At 38.9% G+C, this 18,915-nt stretch overlaps 5 protein-coding genes across 5 annotated transcripts; 4 read left to right on the plus strand and 1 right to left on the minus strand.

The window, feature by feature from the left end:
* The first annotated feature begins 696 nt into the window (after positions 1 to 696).
* Positions 697 to 1,527, plus strand: LOC131781595 (uncharacterized). The gene has a single exon (XM_059098288.2). It carries the CDS (start codon positions 697 to 699, stop codon positions 1,525 to 1,527), a length of 831 nt encoding a protein of 276 aa, XP_058954271.2.
* A 2,020-nt stretch (positions 1,528 to 3,547) lies between these two features.
* On the plus strand, positions 3,548 to 6,712 carry LOC131781596 (uncharacterized). Its single transcript, XM_059098289.2, has 2 exons — positions 3,548 to 3,909; positions 5,408 to 6,712. The coding sequence occupies exons 1-2, from the start codon at positions 3,616 to 3,618 to the stop codon at positions 5,534 to 5,536; spliced, it is 423 nt and encodes a 140-aa protein (XP_058954272.2). The 5' UTR covers positions 3,548 to 3,615; the 3' UTR covers positions 5,537 to 6,712.
* A 483-nt stretch (positions 6,713 to 7,195) lies between these two features.
* On the plus strand, positions 7,196 to 14,044 carry LOC131781559 (polyadenylate-binding protein 1A-like). Its single transcript, XM_059098244.2, has 8 exons — positions 7,196 to 7,656; positions 7,760 to 8,072; positions 9,121 to 9,355; positions 10,379 to 10,643; positions 11,040 to 11,218; positions 12,194 to 12,262; positions 12,847 to 13,230; positions 13,631 to 14,044. The coding sequence occupies exons 1-8, from the start codon at positions 7,455 to 7,457 to the stop codon at positions 13,895 to 13,897; spliced, it is 1,914 nt and encodes a 637-aa protein (XP_058954227.1). The 5' UTR covers positions 7,196 to 7,454; the 3' UTR covers positions 13,898 to 14,044.
* Positions 14,045 to 15,036: 992 nt separating this feature from the next.
* LOC131781567 (F-box only protein 43) lies at positions 15,037 to 17,115 on the plus strand. The gene is made up of 3 exons (XM_059098255.2): positions 15,037 to 15,529; positions 15,760 to 15,874; positions 16,547 to 17,115. Exons 1-3 carry the CDS (start codon positions 15,114 to 15,116, stop codon positions 16,970 to 16,972), a joined length of 957 nt encoding a protein of 318 aa, XP_058954238.2. The 5' UTR covers positions 15,037 to 15,113; the 3' UTR covers positions 16,973 to 17,115.
* A 100-nt stretch (positions 17,116 to 17,215) lies between these two features.
* On the minus strand, positions 17,216 to 18,645 carry LOC131781569 (biogenesis of lysosome-related organelles complex 1 subunit 5-like). Its single transcript, XM_059098256.2, has one exon. It carries the CDS (start codon positions 18,633 to 18,635, stop codon positions 18,183 to 18,185), a length of 453 nt encoding a protein of 150 aa, XP_058954239.1. The 5' UTR covers positions 18,636 to 18,645; the 3' UTR covers positions 17,216 to 18,182.
* Positions 18,646 to 18,915: the final 270 nt, after the last annotated feature.

Consider the following 18,915-nt stretch of genomic DNA (forward strand, 5'->3'; position numbering starts at 1 on the left):
TTCTGAAGCGAATTTTTAAATATCTTGATAAGTGTTTAAAATGGGTGAGGTCAAACATAGATAAGACTTCCTTGCTAACAAGTTTGGTGTGACTGATTTCGTTGTTCAAATTGGTCATAGCTTCTCGAGAATTGAAGTATCTTTCCAATACAGAGGCTTTATGGGAGACTAGACCCACATCTGCATGAGTGATGTATGGCGCGTGGGATGGTAAAATTTAGGAATGGTCTTTGTTCGGTGTCCACATTTATTTCATCAGTGAATTTTCCCACGGATCCGAAATTTTTCATGTGAAAGCCGTGTGAAAAGCATTTGAAACACTTAAGAAAAATTCGATCCCTTCCCGAAAGTTTCTTCACAAGTGTTTCGAGTTGTTCTTGAAGCTTGCGCATGTAAAGACTAACTTTCATGCATGCGCTTTTGAGCCTAACCAAACCCAACAGGAAATTTTTAACTCAAACGGGAGACCTGAGAAATACTGACGGCGCGCGCAAAAAGTTGACTGCGCGCGCTTCTTTGTGAAGCAACGTCATAATGCAGTTCCTATGGTGATTTTGAAAACTGCTATGGTTGTCTGATATCAGAGAGAGCTTTACGCACAAAAACGATATCTTGCTTGTTATAGTCTCAAATTTCTCAGATAACTCAGTTTGCGTCAGAAGAAGTTTCAAGTGTATTATTAGACAATCGTAAACAATGAGGAAAGCTATACAGTCCGAGAAAGTGTTTTCTCTTCTTCTTGATACCATCAGTTCAGGAAAGTACTGGCGCTGTATCAGATGGTCCGACCAAGGAACAATTATTTTGATTACAAGTCCAAAGCTCTTTGAAAAAGAAGTGTTGCCAGGAGTATTGAAAGAGTTGAGGTTGAAAGACTTCTTGAGTTTTGCAGACGTTCTTTACAGAATTGGATTTCAGAGAGTGTTCACTTCAAGGCCATCGAAGGTTTACAAATTCCGCCATCCACTTTTCCAGAAGAACAGCAACGGTAATTGCGCCAGGGGAGAAAACGCGAATAGTGTTGCACACCATGGTCTGCGACAAAACCGGAAGCGAAAAATGGTAGGCGAACTTCCACATAATTCTGACGGCAAAGAAATTTCAACAAAGGAAAGTCATTCAGAACCATCGGAGCCAGATCTTAAAAGACAGCGCAAATCAGAGGAAAGTTGTCCTGGAGAAAGAGTGAAAGGTGTCGACAAAGAAAGCAAGATTTTCAAGCAGGGTGTTAAGAAAAGTCTCGTTAATCAGTGCACTGCATTTACTGAGCAAAAGGGCAAGCAGCCAGTTACGAATCATATGTACAGCCCTTCAGAAATAAACGCTGCCCATGGTCTCCTCAGTCTGGCGTCGACGACAGCTGTGCAATTTGGAAACAACGTTTCCCAGATGGGAATTGAAGCCGCGAGAAGTTTATATGATTTGTTCAGCTCTACTGTTTTCTTCAGGGAAAGAAAAATCCGCGAATTAGATGCAGCTACAGCTCTGTTGGAACTCTCACAGAACACAGTGAAAATCTTGCAGTGAATTTGTAGCTGGACGTTATAATATTAACAACTTATAGCATGGAAATGCTTTTTTATATTTATGGTATAGTCTCACAAATGTACTTGAAAAGAGTAATGTTTTGTTGATCGTGATTAAAATTTGTTTGCCCCATGAAATATGCATGTAAGGGGTAAAACAAAAATTTTCTCAGATTTGACTCTTTCTGTCTGCGTGTAAGTAACGCCTAACTAATGTCTTGGAGGTCGGGCTTGACTCCTGTCGAAGGATGAATTTTTGGAGGCTTCTTTTAAAAGTAGTATTAGGCCTCACTCGAACTTGAGCAGCATTATTTAAAAAATTTTATTGGGGAAGAACTTGCATAGATTATAACAATAACTTTTCATCTACGATCCGTCCTGTAACACACATAGCTTTTCTATTTTATTTCGGTTGACGATCTACTTTGCCGATTATCTCACACTAACTGGTTGCCATATTTTGAGCCAGCTCTCCAGGAGAGAGGTGTGGTGGGGGGGGGAGGGGGGGAGGGATGGGGGCATGGGCCGTGTTGGGGATGGGGCTGAGGGAAGACGGGAAGACAGAGAGCGGGTCTTGCCTCTGTTAACCCTTTAACCCCTAAGAGCGACTGGCATCTAATTTCTCCTTACAGTATCACCCCAAAATCACACATTAAGGTATAATGAGAATAAAGAAATGGTCACCAACTAGAGAAATTCTGGATTATGAAACAATTTCTCCTCATTAGTACCTCAGAGAATGTATAGGGAACAGTATGGAGAATATGCATGATGTGAGGGTGTAAAGGATTTATTAAGAAGCCTGAAGGCGCATTCAGCTCGAGCCGCTACTATCAGGTTCCTTGTTATCCCCTGGCTAAGGCCTGTCAACCAGACTAGGCACTCTGTGTCCTTCAGAGTGATCCTTATTCTTTGTGAATCATTCTAGCCACAATATCGTCATTGAATTTTTTGTTATGTATTTCTAAGTAGTTGACCAGAGATCCTCATGTCGTGTGCGTGATCCTTTTGTGGATCAAGAGCCGAACTTCCTAACCTGCTTTATTTTGAGACCCAGGTGTTGGTTCGGCTTAAAGCTACAACGCTTGGCTTCTCAGACGGCAGTTGCTGCTGTCATAGTTTTAGTCTCGAAGAGAATAACAGAAGTCATTTTTGTGCGTTTATGAAGTGAGCGAAAGTAAGTGGGGAAAACTGAAGCGAGCAGGTGGAATGAGAGGCGCGTTGGAAAGAGCGCGTTTCTGGTTTCTCGCACTCTCCTTTCCCAAACCTATAAAAACAAAAAAGCAAAAACAGAAAGAAAGTGACTCTTGAAATGCCAACAAGCATGCCAATATGCACCCGAGCCTATATAAAGACCATACCCAGGTAAGAGTGCAATTACAGCTCGTGTTTCTGTAACAGTCTAAGGGCCTATTTACACGGTACGACTTTGTCGCATGCGACAAGCTTACGACAGGCTTACGACACGAATTGTTTCGTGTAAATCAAACCTACAACTCGCTTACGACTCTTAAGTCATGTCGTAGGCCTGTCGTAAGCTTGTCGCATGCGACAAAGTCGTGCCGTGTAAATAGGCCTTAACAAACCCTTGACTGGGGAGGAGTTTGAACTAAAGATCCAAACGGAGAGTTGAAGCAAAGATAAGACTGTTGACAGGCAGAAAGTCCCAGTCACCACTGCCATGAATCACTAGAATTTCGAATAATTACCCGTTCAAATGCGTCGGCGAGTGATCGAACAAGTTGTGTTTTTCATTTTATTATTGGTAAAGGCTCTTGTCTAAACCCAGACGATTTCCTTCAGAGCTTCTTTGTCGTGTCTGCATCGGAACCAAGAGAGGAGCACAGGACCGTTTGTTAGGTTGCATTATAAATAGGGAGGTCACGAAAAAATTAGCGTACAAATTTTGCGCTATATAAGTATTAAATTTATTATTATCATTTCGGTGCTATCGCTTGTTTTTAGCCCACATCCGGAATGGATGGGGAACTGGGCACTTTGCAAGGAAGGGCTGCTAAGCTTCAACATGGCGGACGGAGTGTTAAAGATGACAAAAATCATTATGGCTAGTAATTGATTTTAATTCGAAATGTATGGTGGTCCTCGTCGTCCGAACTTCTCGCCTTTTCAAGGGCGAGCGAGAGCACCTCATCCTAACTTTAGACCGCGCTTCGAGAATCCGGCTTCTCTTCCTCCTGGTCAAATGATTTATCCATCTCAAAGACAACGATTTCCATCCTCACCACAGAGGCAGCAGTTTATGAATAATCCTGGTCCACCAGGACCGAGACCAGGTTTTCAGCCAAGACCTTTCCAGGCAGGTGGACCCAGACAACGCTTTCCACAAACGGAATATTCTGGTCAACCGAGATGGCCCCACAGGGTACACGGAAATAAGTTTAAAATTATATAAGTAAACTTGTCAGATTATTATTAATGATGCTGATCATCCATCTCGATAAAAATGGCAAACTAAAATCAAAAGCACAAAATATTGACCCTTTCACTTACAAGTACTGTATACTTGTTCTCTTTTCTGTCTACTGCACATTTCTCCTTATCTAGCTTTGATGTGATATCAATTGAAATGAGGCTCCCCCCCCCCCCCCTCTTATTTTGGGTTAGAAAAACAAAGAATTGCAGAAGGAAGAAAAGCCAGTAGGGCAAGCGACAAAAAACCAGGTCCCTCTCTTAGCTCAAGGTGTGGAACATCCCAACAGTTAAAAAACAGGCTTATTTTAGCTTGTTATTAGAGAAAGTTTTATTCAAGGGTTTATTGAAGAAATTTACTGACATTTTGGGGTTTTGAATATTGCGATAGTGATCATTAACTCTATTACAGTAAATTATTCCAACCTAGTGGTGAAATTTTATTTTGTAGTCTGATTATCTGCCTGAGAGTACTCCTGAGAAGGACTGATATTGGTAGTGGTTATTGTCAATCTATTTCATAACCTTAATGGAGGTCATCATTGCACTCAAGTTATCTCTGAAGATTAATTCCACTAAAGTTGTGAAAAAGGAGGCGAGCATGGCCTAGTGGTTAGGGTGCTGCACTTGTAAGCCGGAGGTCCCGGGTTCAAATCCTCCTCCCTGCCACTGGATGGATTTGTCTTCGGTGGCCCCGAATTCAACTCCTGCACGCTTTGTAAATAGCCAACTGGTCTGCCTCCTACCATTTAGGATATCTGTTCATTTACGATATTTGTTTCCTTATTTACAGTGTCCCCAATTAGCACAGCAGTGCTAAAATACACTGACACTTAAATAAAGTTATTATTTATTATTATTATTTTAAAAACATTCACTTCTACAGCCATTACTACCAAAATAGTCATAATAAAATATAGGAAAATAAACACAGTCTGCACAGTCTGCAGACTGCATTTTAGCATGACTGCTACCAAAAGCTCTCTTGGGACTATTCTCACCCAGACTATCAGACTACATGACCAATTTCCCTATTTATTAAGCTTCTCCCCCCACCCCACCTCAGCTGAGTTTGGCTTAACCCTTAAACTCCCATGAGCAACCGAGACAGAATTTCTCCTGGCAATATCAATAAAATATCAAGCAATTAAGTGATGAGAAAAATAAAAAATATCAATTAGGGGATTATTAGTTGATCCAATACCAAATTCTCCAAACTAACATCACAAGAATTGTATGGTAGACAGGAATGAGATCTTGGGAGTTTAATGGTTAAACTGAGGATTTCTCAGCAATCTACTTCCTTTCATCTTGCAGAATACATTTTTTCTGTCACGCTAGATCAAGATTACACTTATCGGGCAAAATTACTTCCTCTTTCCTTCCTTAATGTCGATCACTCTTTCAGTTTTCATGGTGAAGTCACAGTTCATTTTTCATGTTATTCGCAGGGTAGAGGAGGCTTCAAGAGAAGAGACCAAGATTCACCGGGAATTGAAGCTTATTACAGGCACTCAATGGTTGAAAATCCATGGAGAGAGCTTGAAGAAAAATACAAAGACAGAATTCAACAAGAATGAATGGCTTTTGAACTGTTCACCATTGTATACGAACATTTTTTAAAGAAAAAAATTTTTTTTTGTATATATTTAAAAAAGAAACATTTGTGAAACATTTGAGGAAGTTTCAATTATCTTAGCTTTCTATGTACACAATGCTTCTTTGAAACCCTGAGAATAGTGCAAATAGTCTTTGAAAGCACACTTATGTTGATTTAAGTTTAGTTTGCCAATAAAAATCAAGTTGCTGGCATCAAAACAATATTTTTAACTTCTGCTCCAAAGACTCCAAAAATGATGATGATGATGATGATGCTTCTGATGATGATGATGATAATGAGGATAAGAATATTAATGAAGAGAATTATAGTTAAAACAATGATAATGAAACAGATAACAGGGGGTGGGTGAGGGGGAGGCTATAAACATTGTGCACTTCTGACCATACAGTCATCTTACTTAATAAGTGATTTTCTGTGGGAAAATGGCAATACATTTGTTTCTACCATTTCAAATAAGAGGACAAGTAATAAAATTATCTTTGTAGGTGAGATGCATGTAAAGAAATTTCAGAAAAAGAGTGTGAGTGTAAAGGCATGGGATTTGAATCTTTCAAGTGTTATCTTTCTCTAAAAGTATGTAACTTCTAATATATAGATTTAGGCAAGCCTAAAAGCGGAGCTTGCATTTTTTTTCCTGCACATCTCTTCAGCAAAACTAAAGCCCTTACTATGGATAAAGTGCGTGGTAATATTAATGGATTTTCATTTGTAACTTCTCCGTGTCTGTGTAGAGGACTGATTATAAGATAGTGCCCGTGGTACAGTTGGCCGCACATGCTAAAAGTAGCATCTTGTACGGTTGTACGGTCGTACGGTCGTACATCCAAATTTTTTCAGCTTGATGGGTTAACCATGTTATTTTATATAATTATGGGGCTACGCTCTGTGAGCTCTGCTGATAATGCTGTGCATTATTCGGCAAACAGGTATTGAGAATACTCTAACTTATCAGTTATTTTGATTTAACACCAAATTCTCATCACTAGTTTACAAGGAATTAGGTAACAGCTAGAGGGGAGATTAACAATCATCTTGGGAGTTCAAGGGTTCACTGAATATTATCAATGAGGATCATGTTCTTTTCTTGTATATTATCTGCTTGTCAAATTGTGAATTTTCATCTAATTGTGCTTAAAATAAGAATAACTGGCTGAACAGGAAATGTTTTGAACATTTGAGATACATTTCAGATAAACTGTTATTGGATATAAACTTGTGTTGTACCCAGACCTTCCACGGCCAATTTCAGTTTTACGGTTGGATCGGGGTACGAGATTTGACATGAACAAAGGATGAGAAAATGAAATGAAAATGCCTAAGGCAATCTTCTTAATTTGTCTATCATGATAGACTCAAGCTAGACTCCCAACATTTTTGTTTCTCTCATACTCGTCTTTGATGCATAGCCTTGTAGTTTATCGTTGTCCTCTGCAATTTGTCTGACAACATGCCCTCCATACCTTAGCTAAAAACTTTCAACCGGAAATGCTAATTTCCTCGTGGAGTCAGCTCGTAAAAGCACATGACGTAACCGGAAGTGATAATTGACCAATGAGGCCTTACCCCTGCAACTTTCGGTGGGAGCCCCCGAGGATATGTAGAACTCGTGGCGACAGACTTCCTCTCACCTTCGAGAAATCGTTGTCGGTTACGGTCCGTATTAAGTATTTTCAACGGCTTTTTAGCGTTCTTTTTCTTCAGCGACGCTAAAAGCCGCCAAAAAAATTCATAAAAAGTAAAAAAAGGTTCAAAAAAAATTTAAAAGCGGAGAAAATCTTGAAAAAAATTCGAAAATCTTGAAAAAATTTCCAAACAACCCTGTTACAAGCAACAGTCATCGCAACTCAAGTAAGTGAACCCAAAGAAGTTTGAGGAAGATGAATCCCAGCACTACTGGCAATCCGAACTATCCCGTGGCGTCTCTGTACGTCGGTGATTTGGCAGCTGATGTCACTGAAGCTATGCTGTTCGAGAAATTCAGCACAGTCGGTCCTGTTTTATCCATCCGAGTTTGCCGTGATATCGTTACCCGTCGTTCGCTTGGTTATGCTTACGTGAATTTTCAACAACCGGCTGCTGGTGAGAATGAAACTTGATTTAGGTTTTCTAAGTTGAAATCGGATGTTTGACTTCTATGTACGCGAAATTTAGTTTTTAATTTGATCGTCTGTTCATTCCGTAGCGGAGAGAGCCTTAGATACCATGAATTTCGATCCGATCAAGGGACGACCTTGTCGAATCATGTGGTCTCAGCGCGATCCTTCTCTTCGCAAATCTGGTGTCGGAAACATTTTCATCAAGAATCTTGACAAGAGTATCGATAACAAGGCTCTTTATGACACCTTCAGTGCTTTCGGAAACATCCTCTCTTGTAAGATTGCTAACGGAGAAGACGGAAACTCAAAGGGTTATGGCTTTGTACATTTTGATGACGAGGATGCTGCCGAGAATGCAATTGCTAAAGTTAATGGCATGTTGCTTAATGACAAGAAAGTGTAAGTAAATCTGTTCGATCTTTATTTTCGTTTTCACAGCCATTGCCATCAAGTTTTACTCATACATAAATATAAAGCACAGTTTACAGCAAACCATAAGTACACAGATCAACGAAACATTAGGCAAACCTTCGAGAAATTAATTTTGACTATTTTTGTTGGTTTCATGACGGAGATAACACGTTATCTTTAAAATAATAGGTATTCAAGGTATTGAAGTGAAGCATAGTCAATAAGAACTAGTCCACCTTTTGATCTGTACTTTTTAGCACTTATTCAAGGGTTTGAAACAATGAAACTTGCGGTTGTTAGGGTTGTTCAAAGACTAGTTATTGTCATGATACAAGTAAAATTTAAACAATGGCTTCCTCACAACTCGTGGTGGGTGGAGAAATCCGGTTATTGCGAAAGAGGCATCTCAACAAGATGTATGGAATACCAAGTTTACAAATGTAGCTTGCGTTAATCACATTTCCCATAGCTTGTGAAATAAGAATAATCCTGTTCATTGCCAAAGTTGTTATCAGTTCAACTCCACCCCATGTTCTTATTATTATATCTGAGGGTGGGTGTCTATCATCCACGAGCAGCATGTCCTGACTGATTTTTCTAAGTTTGGTTTTTATTAAACAGCTACTCTGCAATTCTGTAGATTTAGATTTTGAAATAATATGGTTGTGGGCTTGTGAAGTTCCTTGGACTTTAAAGAACAGGGGCCATGACCAGTATGTCAAGATCACTTCTGATGCAGTCATAAGTTAACAACAAGCTTTGTAATTACCGATTTAATCTTACAACCAGGGCAGATTTTTTCAAGAGATGATCATTTTTAAACAATTTTTCTCTGACTGGTTGATAGTAAGGAAATAGATAGAATATTGCAATGCAATTTAATTTTGACTTTAACTGGATATCTTGATCTAAGACATTAGTATTCACCAAAAAATTCAGGTCTTCTTGTGTTGCCCTGAGCAAATATAAGTACCCAAACTACAATGAAGGGGGAACAGTAACTGTTTTATTTTAAATGCATATTTCCTAATTCTAGTTTTGCCACGAAATGGATGTCCCGAAGAGAGCGTCTAGAAAAACTAGGAAACCAACCAAAGAAGTTCACCAATGTATACATCAAGAATTTTGGTGAAGACATGACTGATGAGGGGTTCAAAGAGCTCGTTGATGAATTTGGAAAAATTCTGAGTCTCAAGGTGGTTATTAATGATCAGGGACGTTCCAAGGGATTTGGTTTTGTCTCCTTTGAAACACCAGAAGAAGCTCAAGCAGTAAGTGATCAGTTGAAGCTTGTTAGCTCATTTGCAGGCTTTTAGACATGTAGCCAGCCATCTTATGGATAGCCACTTTCTTGGAGAATATCAAATAAGGGGAGATCTTAGTGACTTTCAGTCAATTATTTCATAATATTTTAATTGAGGGAAAAACTAGTAAATACAACTGACTCTCTCATTATTGGAAAAAGGGGATAAAATTTCAATCAATTTTAGGGGGTTTTTTGCAGAGAAAACAATATATTTTGCATTCAAGTATGTATTAAGTGATCAGCAAGTTTATCAGCTAAAAATCATGGAAATGAACCGTGGACACTACTGATTTTCATCATTTTCAGGGGAGACAAGCCCCTAGACCCCCCTTAGCAGGATGGGGTGGACAGCCACTTTTTGAATCCTGGCTTAAGCCTACTTAAATGACTACTTAATCGCATGTTACCACCAAGCTTTTGTTGTTGTTTGAAGGGGTGGATAATGCAGTGCATTTTGTCAACACTTATTGGTTGGAGCAATGCATCTGTTGGATAGTGTTATCTGCACTTTTATCAACTGGACTCTGATGTAAAAATGTGTGGCCTTCATTTTTTTTTTGTGTAAACATGTTGGAATATTCATCAGCGGGTGACTTCTATCCCTAGTGGCAAACAGTTTTCCTAGAGAAAAGCATGCTTCTGCTGTTGTTTTTGATAATTCTTCAAATATTTTTTTCTAGCTTGGTATAGTATTTACCTCAAGTAATTCTGTGAAAATTGGTTAAAGCTAAGTGCAAGTTTCATGGGTGGTTCCTTGTTCAGGTCCCAGTAGTTCGAAAAGGGAGATAGTGCTGTCCAACATATAAAAATTGCTTTGCAGTTGACAAGAGATGAATATGGGTAGTACCCTATCCACCAGGTAGAGATTTACCTGGTGCATAGGGTCATCCACTCCTTTAGCTGTTCCAGTATTAGCTGCTTGGCTTCAGTGCAGGCTTTTCATATAATGACTATGTATAGTTAAGCATCCATTCTTCACAATTTGCAGTGTGTTGATAAACTCAATGGAAAAGACTGGAATGGACAAAAGCTTTATGCAGCTAGAGCGCAGAAAAGAGCTGAAAGACAGATGGATTTGAAGTCTCAGTTTGAGAAGAGGAAGATCGAGCGTATCAATCGTTATCAAGGCGTCAACTTGTATGTGAAGAACTTGGATGATACCATTGATGATGTGCGCCTTCGTGAGGAATTTACTCCGTATGGAACCATCACCAGTGCTAAAGTAATGATGGATGAGAAGAACAATTCCAGGGGTAAGTTGCTGTATCATGCTCAGGTCTCTAGAGATAAAAGACAGTGACATTAATTTTTCTGTTTTTTGGGGTTTGGGTTATTGTAGACAGTTGACCTAACTGAAAAGTAGTTTCATTTCTAAATTCATCTGGTCTAAAGAGTGTCTTTAAAAAGTTCTGTTAGTGAACATATTTACTTGATTGTTGTACACAGTAAAAGGCCAATTTTCCTTCTCCCTTTTGTCTGAATCATCATTCACCTTTGTTGAATACAAAATTTATTCATTGGTATCAAAGTTCAATCTGGATAAGGGTTTATGGTCATTTCGATGCTGTATGCCAAGCAATATCAACTTTGATTTTTGGTCATCATTCCCTAGGTAATCAATGTTTGACACTTGTTTTTTCTCATCACAGGGTTTGGTTTTGTGTGTTTCTCTGCTCCTGAAGAAGCCACCAAAGCTGTAACTGAGATGAATGGAAGGATTCTGGTATCCAAGCCTTTGTATGTAGCCCTGGCCCAGCGCAAGGAGGAGAGGAAGGCTCAGCTTGCAGCACAGCACATGCAACGTATTGCTGGTTTGAGAATGCAACAGGTATGGTATGACAAAGTGACTAAGTATTTTCTATCTGTTGTTTAGTAGAGGTTCCTTCATGTGAGCCCAGGCGATCTTACTTGGTGTGTATTAAGGTTCTGGGTTTGACATCACCAGTCTTTTTCCTTTGTAAGATTTTAATGAGTTGATTTTCAGCTGGTCTTTGAAATCTTGCATTTTTTGAGAGGTATTTTTTGATCAGACTAAAAGATTCCCTGAACAATGAAGCTTGTTTACTGGAACAAAAGTAGAAAGAAGGTACCCTGGTCATCTTGACAACCAGACTGAAATTTTCCTTTGAATTTTTATCTCAGGAAAGTTTTCAATGTAAAAGAAGAAATAGTTTGTCCAGCTTGGTGGGCCAGCTAAACTCCCACTCTTGTTGTGGAAAATGTGAATGAGTTATGGTTCTGAAAAGTATCTTAAGAGTTTAGATTACCAGTCACTGACTCTTACCTTCTCAAGTCCCCTAAACCTTGACTTGAATAAGTTAGGAGTCTTTACCACAGACTCCATTTTATTATTACGTATTTTCCTACATAAACAATAGTTAAGTGCAAGGACTGATGTCTGATCATGTCCAAGGGAAGTGTGGCTCACTGCCCAGCGGTTTATTGTTACACCCTTGTCATTTCTAGGTGTGGACAATTGATAATGGGCAGAAAGTTTGCCTGTGCTTCTGCGATAGATTGCTATGTAAACTTGGCATTCTGTCAGTCCAATTGCAGGAAAATTGTCTTAAACGTAAAACAATTATTGTTTGGTTTTTGTCTAAGCTGTCATATCTGGGCCTTTTTCTCAGCATGGCTACATGCTTCTGATTCATGGAACTGTCGTGCTTTGGAAACATCAGTAACTTTTTTTTTAAGAGCCACTTTAGCTTGGATGATCAGACAACATGGTGATATGTTTCTCCTGCATACAGACTACAGTATCTGGTTTAGTTTTGTTCACATAATCTCTTTTTCTATGCAGGCGGCTGGTCAGCAGGTCGGACAGGTTTTTCCTCAAGCAGGAGCATTTTACATGCAGCCTTTGACTCAGGTAATGAGACTTGGCATAATGCAAGTGAATAACAGGCTGTCTTGTCTTGATATTGTTGAGATGGTAATTTGGAGGGGAGCATGGAATAAGGACCTGAGTGATGTTTCATAAAACCAAATACAAGACAATTGGAAAATAAAAGAAATGTCAGAAGTCACTGGTTTTTTTTTTCTTTTTTTTTTTTCTTTTTTTTTTTTTTTTCTTTTTCATGCACTCTTGCATTTGATAGTTGCATTAATTTTCAAAGGCTTAAGACTAAAAGATGAAGAGAAGGATTTTTTTATCATTCTGAACCACAGAATGCTTTTGTTTTGCTCAACCCTTAATTTTCCCAAGGTAGTGAAATGTAACTTCAAACAACATTAACACATTATCCAGAAAAAAGCAATCATTTGTACTTGCAAACTTAACAGCAAGAGCATGTTACCTTGGTATGACACTTTGTGCGCAAAAAGTAAGACTGGTAGAAGGGAGAATTGCTAATTAGACATTAGAATATCAGTCTAGGAAGACTTTGATTTAATGATAAAAAAGATGCTAATGTGAATGTTTTTTCTTTCTTTTTTTTTTTTTTCCTACCAAAGGCTGGGCAGCGCCCCTTCTTTCCACCACAAATGCAACAAGTACGCCCTCGATGGCAGCCAATGCAGCCACAGCAGCAAGTGCGACAGCCTGGGATGCAAGGAATGCCAGGAGCAGGACAGGTTCCACGTGCCAGAGGCATCCGTCAGGTTCCACCCAGAGGAGTGCCTGGCCAGCAGCAGACTGCAGGGGCTGGAGGGCCCAACCAGCGTGTGGGAGGAGGCATGGGCCAAGCACAGCAGGTACGTGGTCCTGGCATGCAGGGTCAGGGCCAGAGACCTACCTACAAGTTCCAGCAGAATGTTCGTAACCAGCCAGCACAGGGACACCCAGCAGGAGTGGCCATGCAACCACATGATCAGGTTCAACAGCCCATCGCTATCCCAGTGAGTATCTTGTTTAAATGTTTTTTCCTTATCAAGTCTTCAACTTGGGGTAATAATCTTTTAGAAGAAAACATTGATGTCTCACTGTTGATTTTTCAAAGCTTAAAGGGTAAAATTGTTTTTTTTCTCTTTGTGGAGGAAAAAAAAAGGAGGCTGAAATGAGGAAAAATTTTGAGAGAAATAGGTCGTTTAATTGCTCCTCTGTACTTAACAATTTGTTATCCAGCATTAACTGTACAATGTTCAAATGCTCTTGGGTTTGGGTTTCTTCTCCTTTTTTTATATACTAAGTTTTATGTACCATCACTTCTCCTAGTTGGATTTGATTTAACTTGTGTTTACTGATTTACAAACTATCGTGTATGTTATTTATTGATTATTTGGACCCTTCTCTTTTTAGGGACAAAACTCCATTGATCCGAGCCAGCTTGCTGCAGCCTCCGCTCAGGACCAGAAACAGATGTTAGGAGAGCATTTGTTCCCACTGATCCAGCTCACCCACCCTGAACAAGCTGGAAAAATCACTGGCATGTTGCTGGAGATTGATAATGCTGAGTTGCTGCATATGTTAGATTCACGGGAAGCACTGTCCGCCAAGATTCAAGAGGCAGTGTCCGTGTTGCGTGCCCATAATGCCAAGGAAAAGTCCACCGAGATGAAGAACTGAAGCTTTGTGTCTGTCCCTCAAGGTTCACTTTTAACCGGATAAGACTTAAAAATTTGAAGAAACCATTACCTGATTTTGTTTTCTTTACCATGGATTTGACGAGTTACTTGAATGATCAATAAAGTTGTTTCATCAATTTAAAAAGTATTTCATAAGTTTCCTTTATTCTCTGTGTTTTTGTTATCCTCTCCCGGCATTTAGAGTTAAGAATTCTGTATTCTGCGGATTTAGTCAAACCTTGTAATTTTGTTTCGTTCTCTCCACCTCTACCGGAAAACATTAAGGTTCAAAATAGAAAAGAGTTTGTCTCAGACGCACGCTGGAACCTCGTCGATTGTACAGCTTAGCTCTTGTTCAAAGCATCGAGTACGAGTACCCTCCCTAACCCAGCGAGGAAATGTCTAGTCCCGTGAACTGTGGAGGTGAGGTGCTAGGAAAAATGTCCTCTACAAAATTACTGCATTTCGAAGTTAAGGAACCTTAGACGATCTGAGTGTCCCAGCCTGTATGAAATACAATCTAATATAAATTTTATCTGGATACGGCTATCATTAACCTTGCGTATGAAAATTATCAAAATTATGAAAGAGCATTCGTTGGTGTGTCTTACAGTAAACGACTAGTCCAAACCAAAAAAGTAAGTGATCACAGGGATCCAAGGAAAACTCTGGAAAAAAAACTAATCTGAATACCCGCCTCAAGTGCGTGATTGCGCGCGTGATTGCACGCGTGTACGAGACTGGAATGGGTTTAGGGTTGCGAATGACCGGAAATCGAGAAGCAGAATAGGTTGAACCGAGCTACATGGCCCTTGATCAGCCCAGAAAGCTCACACGATGCAAAGAAACGAACACAGAAGCGAGATAGGGTTGTTTTAATTCAATACCATTTCGGATTTTTTGGTTTGGAAAGCGATCGTTTCTTCCCTAACAAATCCTTCTATTTGGCCCATAAAGCAACGTAAAAATTCTTGCATGATAAGAGAAAAGTTGTTTGTATTTATGACCGGCTCGAGCAAGCAGCGGCTTCGCGCCGCATAATACAATTTTGGCGGGAAGAGATAACTGGCTGTGATTGGCTTACAGCTGTCAGCGCGTTTTGGCGGTTGACTCAAAAGTTTGATTCAGCGTCAGCCTCACCACATAATAACAACATCGACCAAGGAACATACGTGATCTTTGGGTCTGTAGCAAATCTACTACAACATTTATTAGTCATGGAGGAAACAGATAGAGATCAGAAGAAAAAGAGTATCATCCCTCAGCTGCCAAGCTGTTTCATGTCGCCAGAAACGCCGGGCAATCTTCTACGTGATCGCCTGACTCCTTGCTTCGACTCGCCATCGTCAATTTTCCCCACTCCACCTTGTTCGCAAGAAAAGGAATCGATCTCTCATTTTCATTCGTTAGCCCTTGATGAATTTCCTAGGCTTAATTTTGAGCTTGATGAGAGCGATCAGGAGAAATCTATACAGCAAAGCCTTCATCGGTCACCTTTGATGCCAGAAGACCGTGTTATCGGAAGGCTGATTGGAATAAAAAGCGTGGATTTCATCTCCGATCTTTTAGCAGTAAACGGCAATAAGATTTGCCAGAGAATCTGCAGCTATCTGGAACCTCTTGAGCTATGCAGGCAAGATTTTAACTTCTTCTTTGTTGTTTTTGAAATTGGTCGTTATGTCGTCCTTAATCGCTGCCAATATGAATCATGCATGAATGAAAATCACTTACTGCGATCCCTTGCGGCAGCCCTAAATTGAGTTAATGGATGTCCCACTTTTTACTGCCGATCAGCCATGCTCTTTCGTTTTTAACTAGTATTTTATTGTACCTGACATTCATCAGTTTTCTATTTGTGTCTAGGTTCGCCTCCGTGAGTCGAACATGGAGGAATGTTGTGAAAGGAGACACAAAAACGAGTCAGAGGTGGAAAGGATTCCTTAGAGATTGTAAGGACCATTGTGCTCTCAAGGGAAAGGTAATCAGTCAAAAATATATTTTTGTTGCGTAACCTTAAATTTGTAAATCATACTTGCGGCTGCTTAAATACCCCGGTACTCGACTCAGCTAAAGAAGCAGGGAAAACACTTGTATTTCAAGTAAACTAATATAATAATGAATAAAGGGGATAAGTTTCTAAAGAAACTGTGGTGCTGCGTCGGTGGAAGAGTATTACAGGGGTAATTTTAGTATTATCAACCGAATTGATAACTGACTGTGAATGTAAGGAAATCCTATTCACGAGCTGATAACGTAGATTGACCACTGTAAAGAGTTTAAAAGCTTCTAAACTCTTTACGATGGGCAATTTCCGTTATCAACTCGGTCGATGATACTAAATTACCCTGTTATAATATAAAACAAACTGCTAAGCTTGGTACTTAGAAGCAGCCATAGTTATAGCCAAAGAAACTTCAGAGATGGGCTTTTTACTCATTTATCCTCCATTTCAGTTTCATTCCATTTATCTCAACTAAATCTCATAAATTATCTCTGGCAAGATTGAGAGAGTAAAGATATTACCTTGATGAAAAGTTTGTAAAATATTTTAAAACTTTTAGTCGGGGCTATGGACCTACATCCCAAGAGTTAGATGCTGTAGCTAATAAAATAATGTGTAAGTTCACTCTCCAATATTTATCTCTTACAGGAGAATTATGGTGTGCCTACTTCTCAGAGGTCATCTTCTAATAATCTTAAAGGATTTCCATTAAAAAGTGTCGACATAAATAAACCTGAGAAAAAGATCTCTAAACTACCTGCACTTGACAACCAAACTACAACCCCAGTTTGTTCCCATCCAGCATCACAACAGACACTTGAACTGAGACCTTGTCCAAAATGCGTCTCACCTTCATATCTGTCACAAACACAAGGTCACTGTCAGTGTCAGAAATGTGGACTAAGATTCTGTTCAGTTTGCCTAAGAGAATCTCATCATCATCATCTTCAAGGTGAAAGCCCATGTGACGGACTACCTAAAAACAGTGGAATGGCTCTAAGACTCAGATCTAGAAAAATCAACAATGACAGTATTGGAAGTAAGAAAACTAAAGATAGAGTTCGACGGCTTTGACACACATTTTAGCATACATTTTGTAAATTTATGTTGTAGGCTTATTAGGATAATTTTAAATAGGTAGTTTTATACAAATTTTTAGAGAGTTGTGCATATATCTACTTAAGATTTTAGTTAGTTCATTTTTATAATTGACAGTCTTTCATGTCTTGAGTATTGATTTTAGTCAAATTTTGTGTAAAAATGTTATAAAACTGACTTCACTCATTTCCTTCTACTAAGAAAATTAATTGAAATAACCATGTTCTATCTTTTTTAATGGGCAAGTAAATGCAATAATACAGTTAGAAATATATCTTATGGTATTGAAGTCTCACTTCTTCTTCATGCCTGGCAAGATGGTTCCAACATTCTCAATAATCTTTACTAACTTCAAGGAGTGCCTGGAATAAAACCCTAGTTGAATTTATACACAGATTCTATATCTTCCTCTGTTCACAAGGGGATACAAAGCAAATTAAGAGGAGAATTTACTGGTCCAACAGAGGTCATTCAAGGCTTTATTTTTTTGCACCCCTCCAGTCATTGGGTGATGTTATAATGTATACTGTAGCCTTCCTGATGGGATATTTAGCAATTGACCACACTTTTTATCACTTCATAAGACATATTGGGAGAATAAGAAGGTAAATGCCAAAAGGGGATTGATTTACAAATTTCACCTTAAATCATGCTGACTTTTCCTCAGAGTGTGGTAAAGTTGCCTTTTCCTTATGAAAATAACTAATCCATGGACCTCTAGAAGTGCCTTGCATCCAATTTCTCCTTAAATTATCTTATATTTTGGTCATGACAATAGACAAAATGAACACCAACTAAAGAAACCCTTGATTCCCAGAAATATTATCCTTATCAGCACCTTACAAAATGTATAGAGAACAGTATGGAGAATATGCATAATGATATTAGGTTATAACAGGTTAAAAAATTCTAAGAGAAAGACTCCTCAACACCCTTACCAATGATTGCCTTTGGCTTTTGCCAGAACAACTTCTGTACATATCCTAGATCTAAACCAGGTCCCACGGCATACATAACACCCTTATGATAAATAGAGTTGTTCATTATAAAAGTCTACCATTTATTTTTATCATTATAATTATTATCATTATTCATCTCGCACATTCATTCTTTCCATTGAGTTCATAGCAACAATTCACACTCTTGTTTATGGACCTAGTTCATCCTATGAAAATAATTCTTCTCCTCAATTTGATTCAGGGTTCGCTATCAAACCATATTTTTCTTTCAGTTTTAGAGATTTTGCCAGAAACTCTTTCTCAATGCCTTCCTCTTCTTTATCCATTTCTTTCAAAAACTCATCCCATTGTTTTTTGGACTTTTCTTTGATCTCATCACGTCTCTTCTTTCTAGGATCCTGTTCTTCCCTCTCCAAAATATTATGACATCGCTGCCTTGCATCTTTTAGTTGATCTTGCACATCATTCAGCAGTTCTGCTAGTTGAACGCACTCGGGGATTTTAGACTGAATTTCATTTGCTTTCTGAGACGCTTCTGTCAGTCTTAACAGCTCTCTGTCATTTCTTTTACCTTCAAATTCACGAATTACGTATTTACATTCATTCTGCATGACGGCCCTGTGGTCAAAAAGTCGAGAATAGATACCACAAACATCACGAATCGCCTTTTCGCCCGCCATATTGGATTTGTTTAGCTGCCTATTTTTAAGGGGGGTATACTGACCTATCCCCTGAAAATATCTTGCATCAGGAAATTCAATAAAGTAAAGAGAAGAGAAATCGAGAAATCGTAAAAAAAAAACCGAAATAAAACGGAACGAAACCAAAGCATGTTGCAATACCGATTTATTTTTTTCAAAGATGACAGGCTTATATATGAATTATTTTATTTTATTTTATTTTTTTGAGGTTACCTCTTCCCACCCTAGTCAAGTACGAAAATTGCTCCATTTCTTTGGT

This window comes from Pocillopora verrucosa, chromosome 5 (assembly GCF_036669915.1).
Source record: "Pocillopora verrucosa isolate sample1 chromosome 5, ASM3666991v2, whole genome shotgun sequence".
Lineage (NCBI taxonomy): Eukaryota > Metazoa > Cnidaria > Anthozoa > Scleractinia > Pocilloporidae > Pocillopora > Pocillopora verrucosa.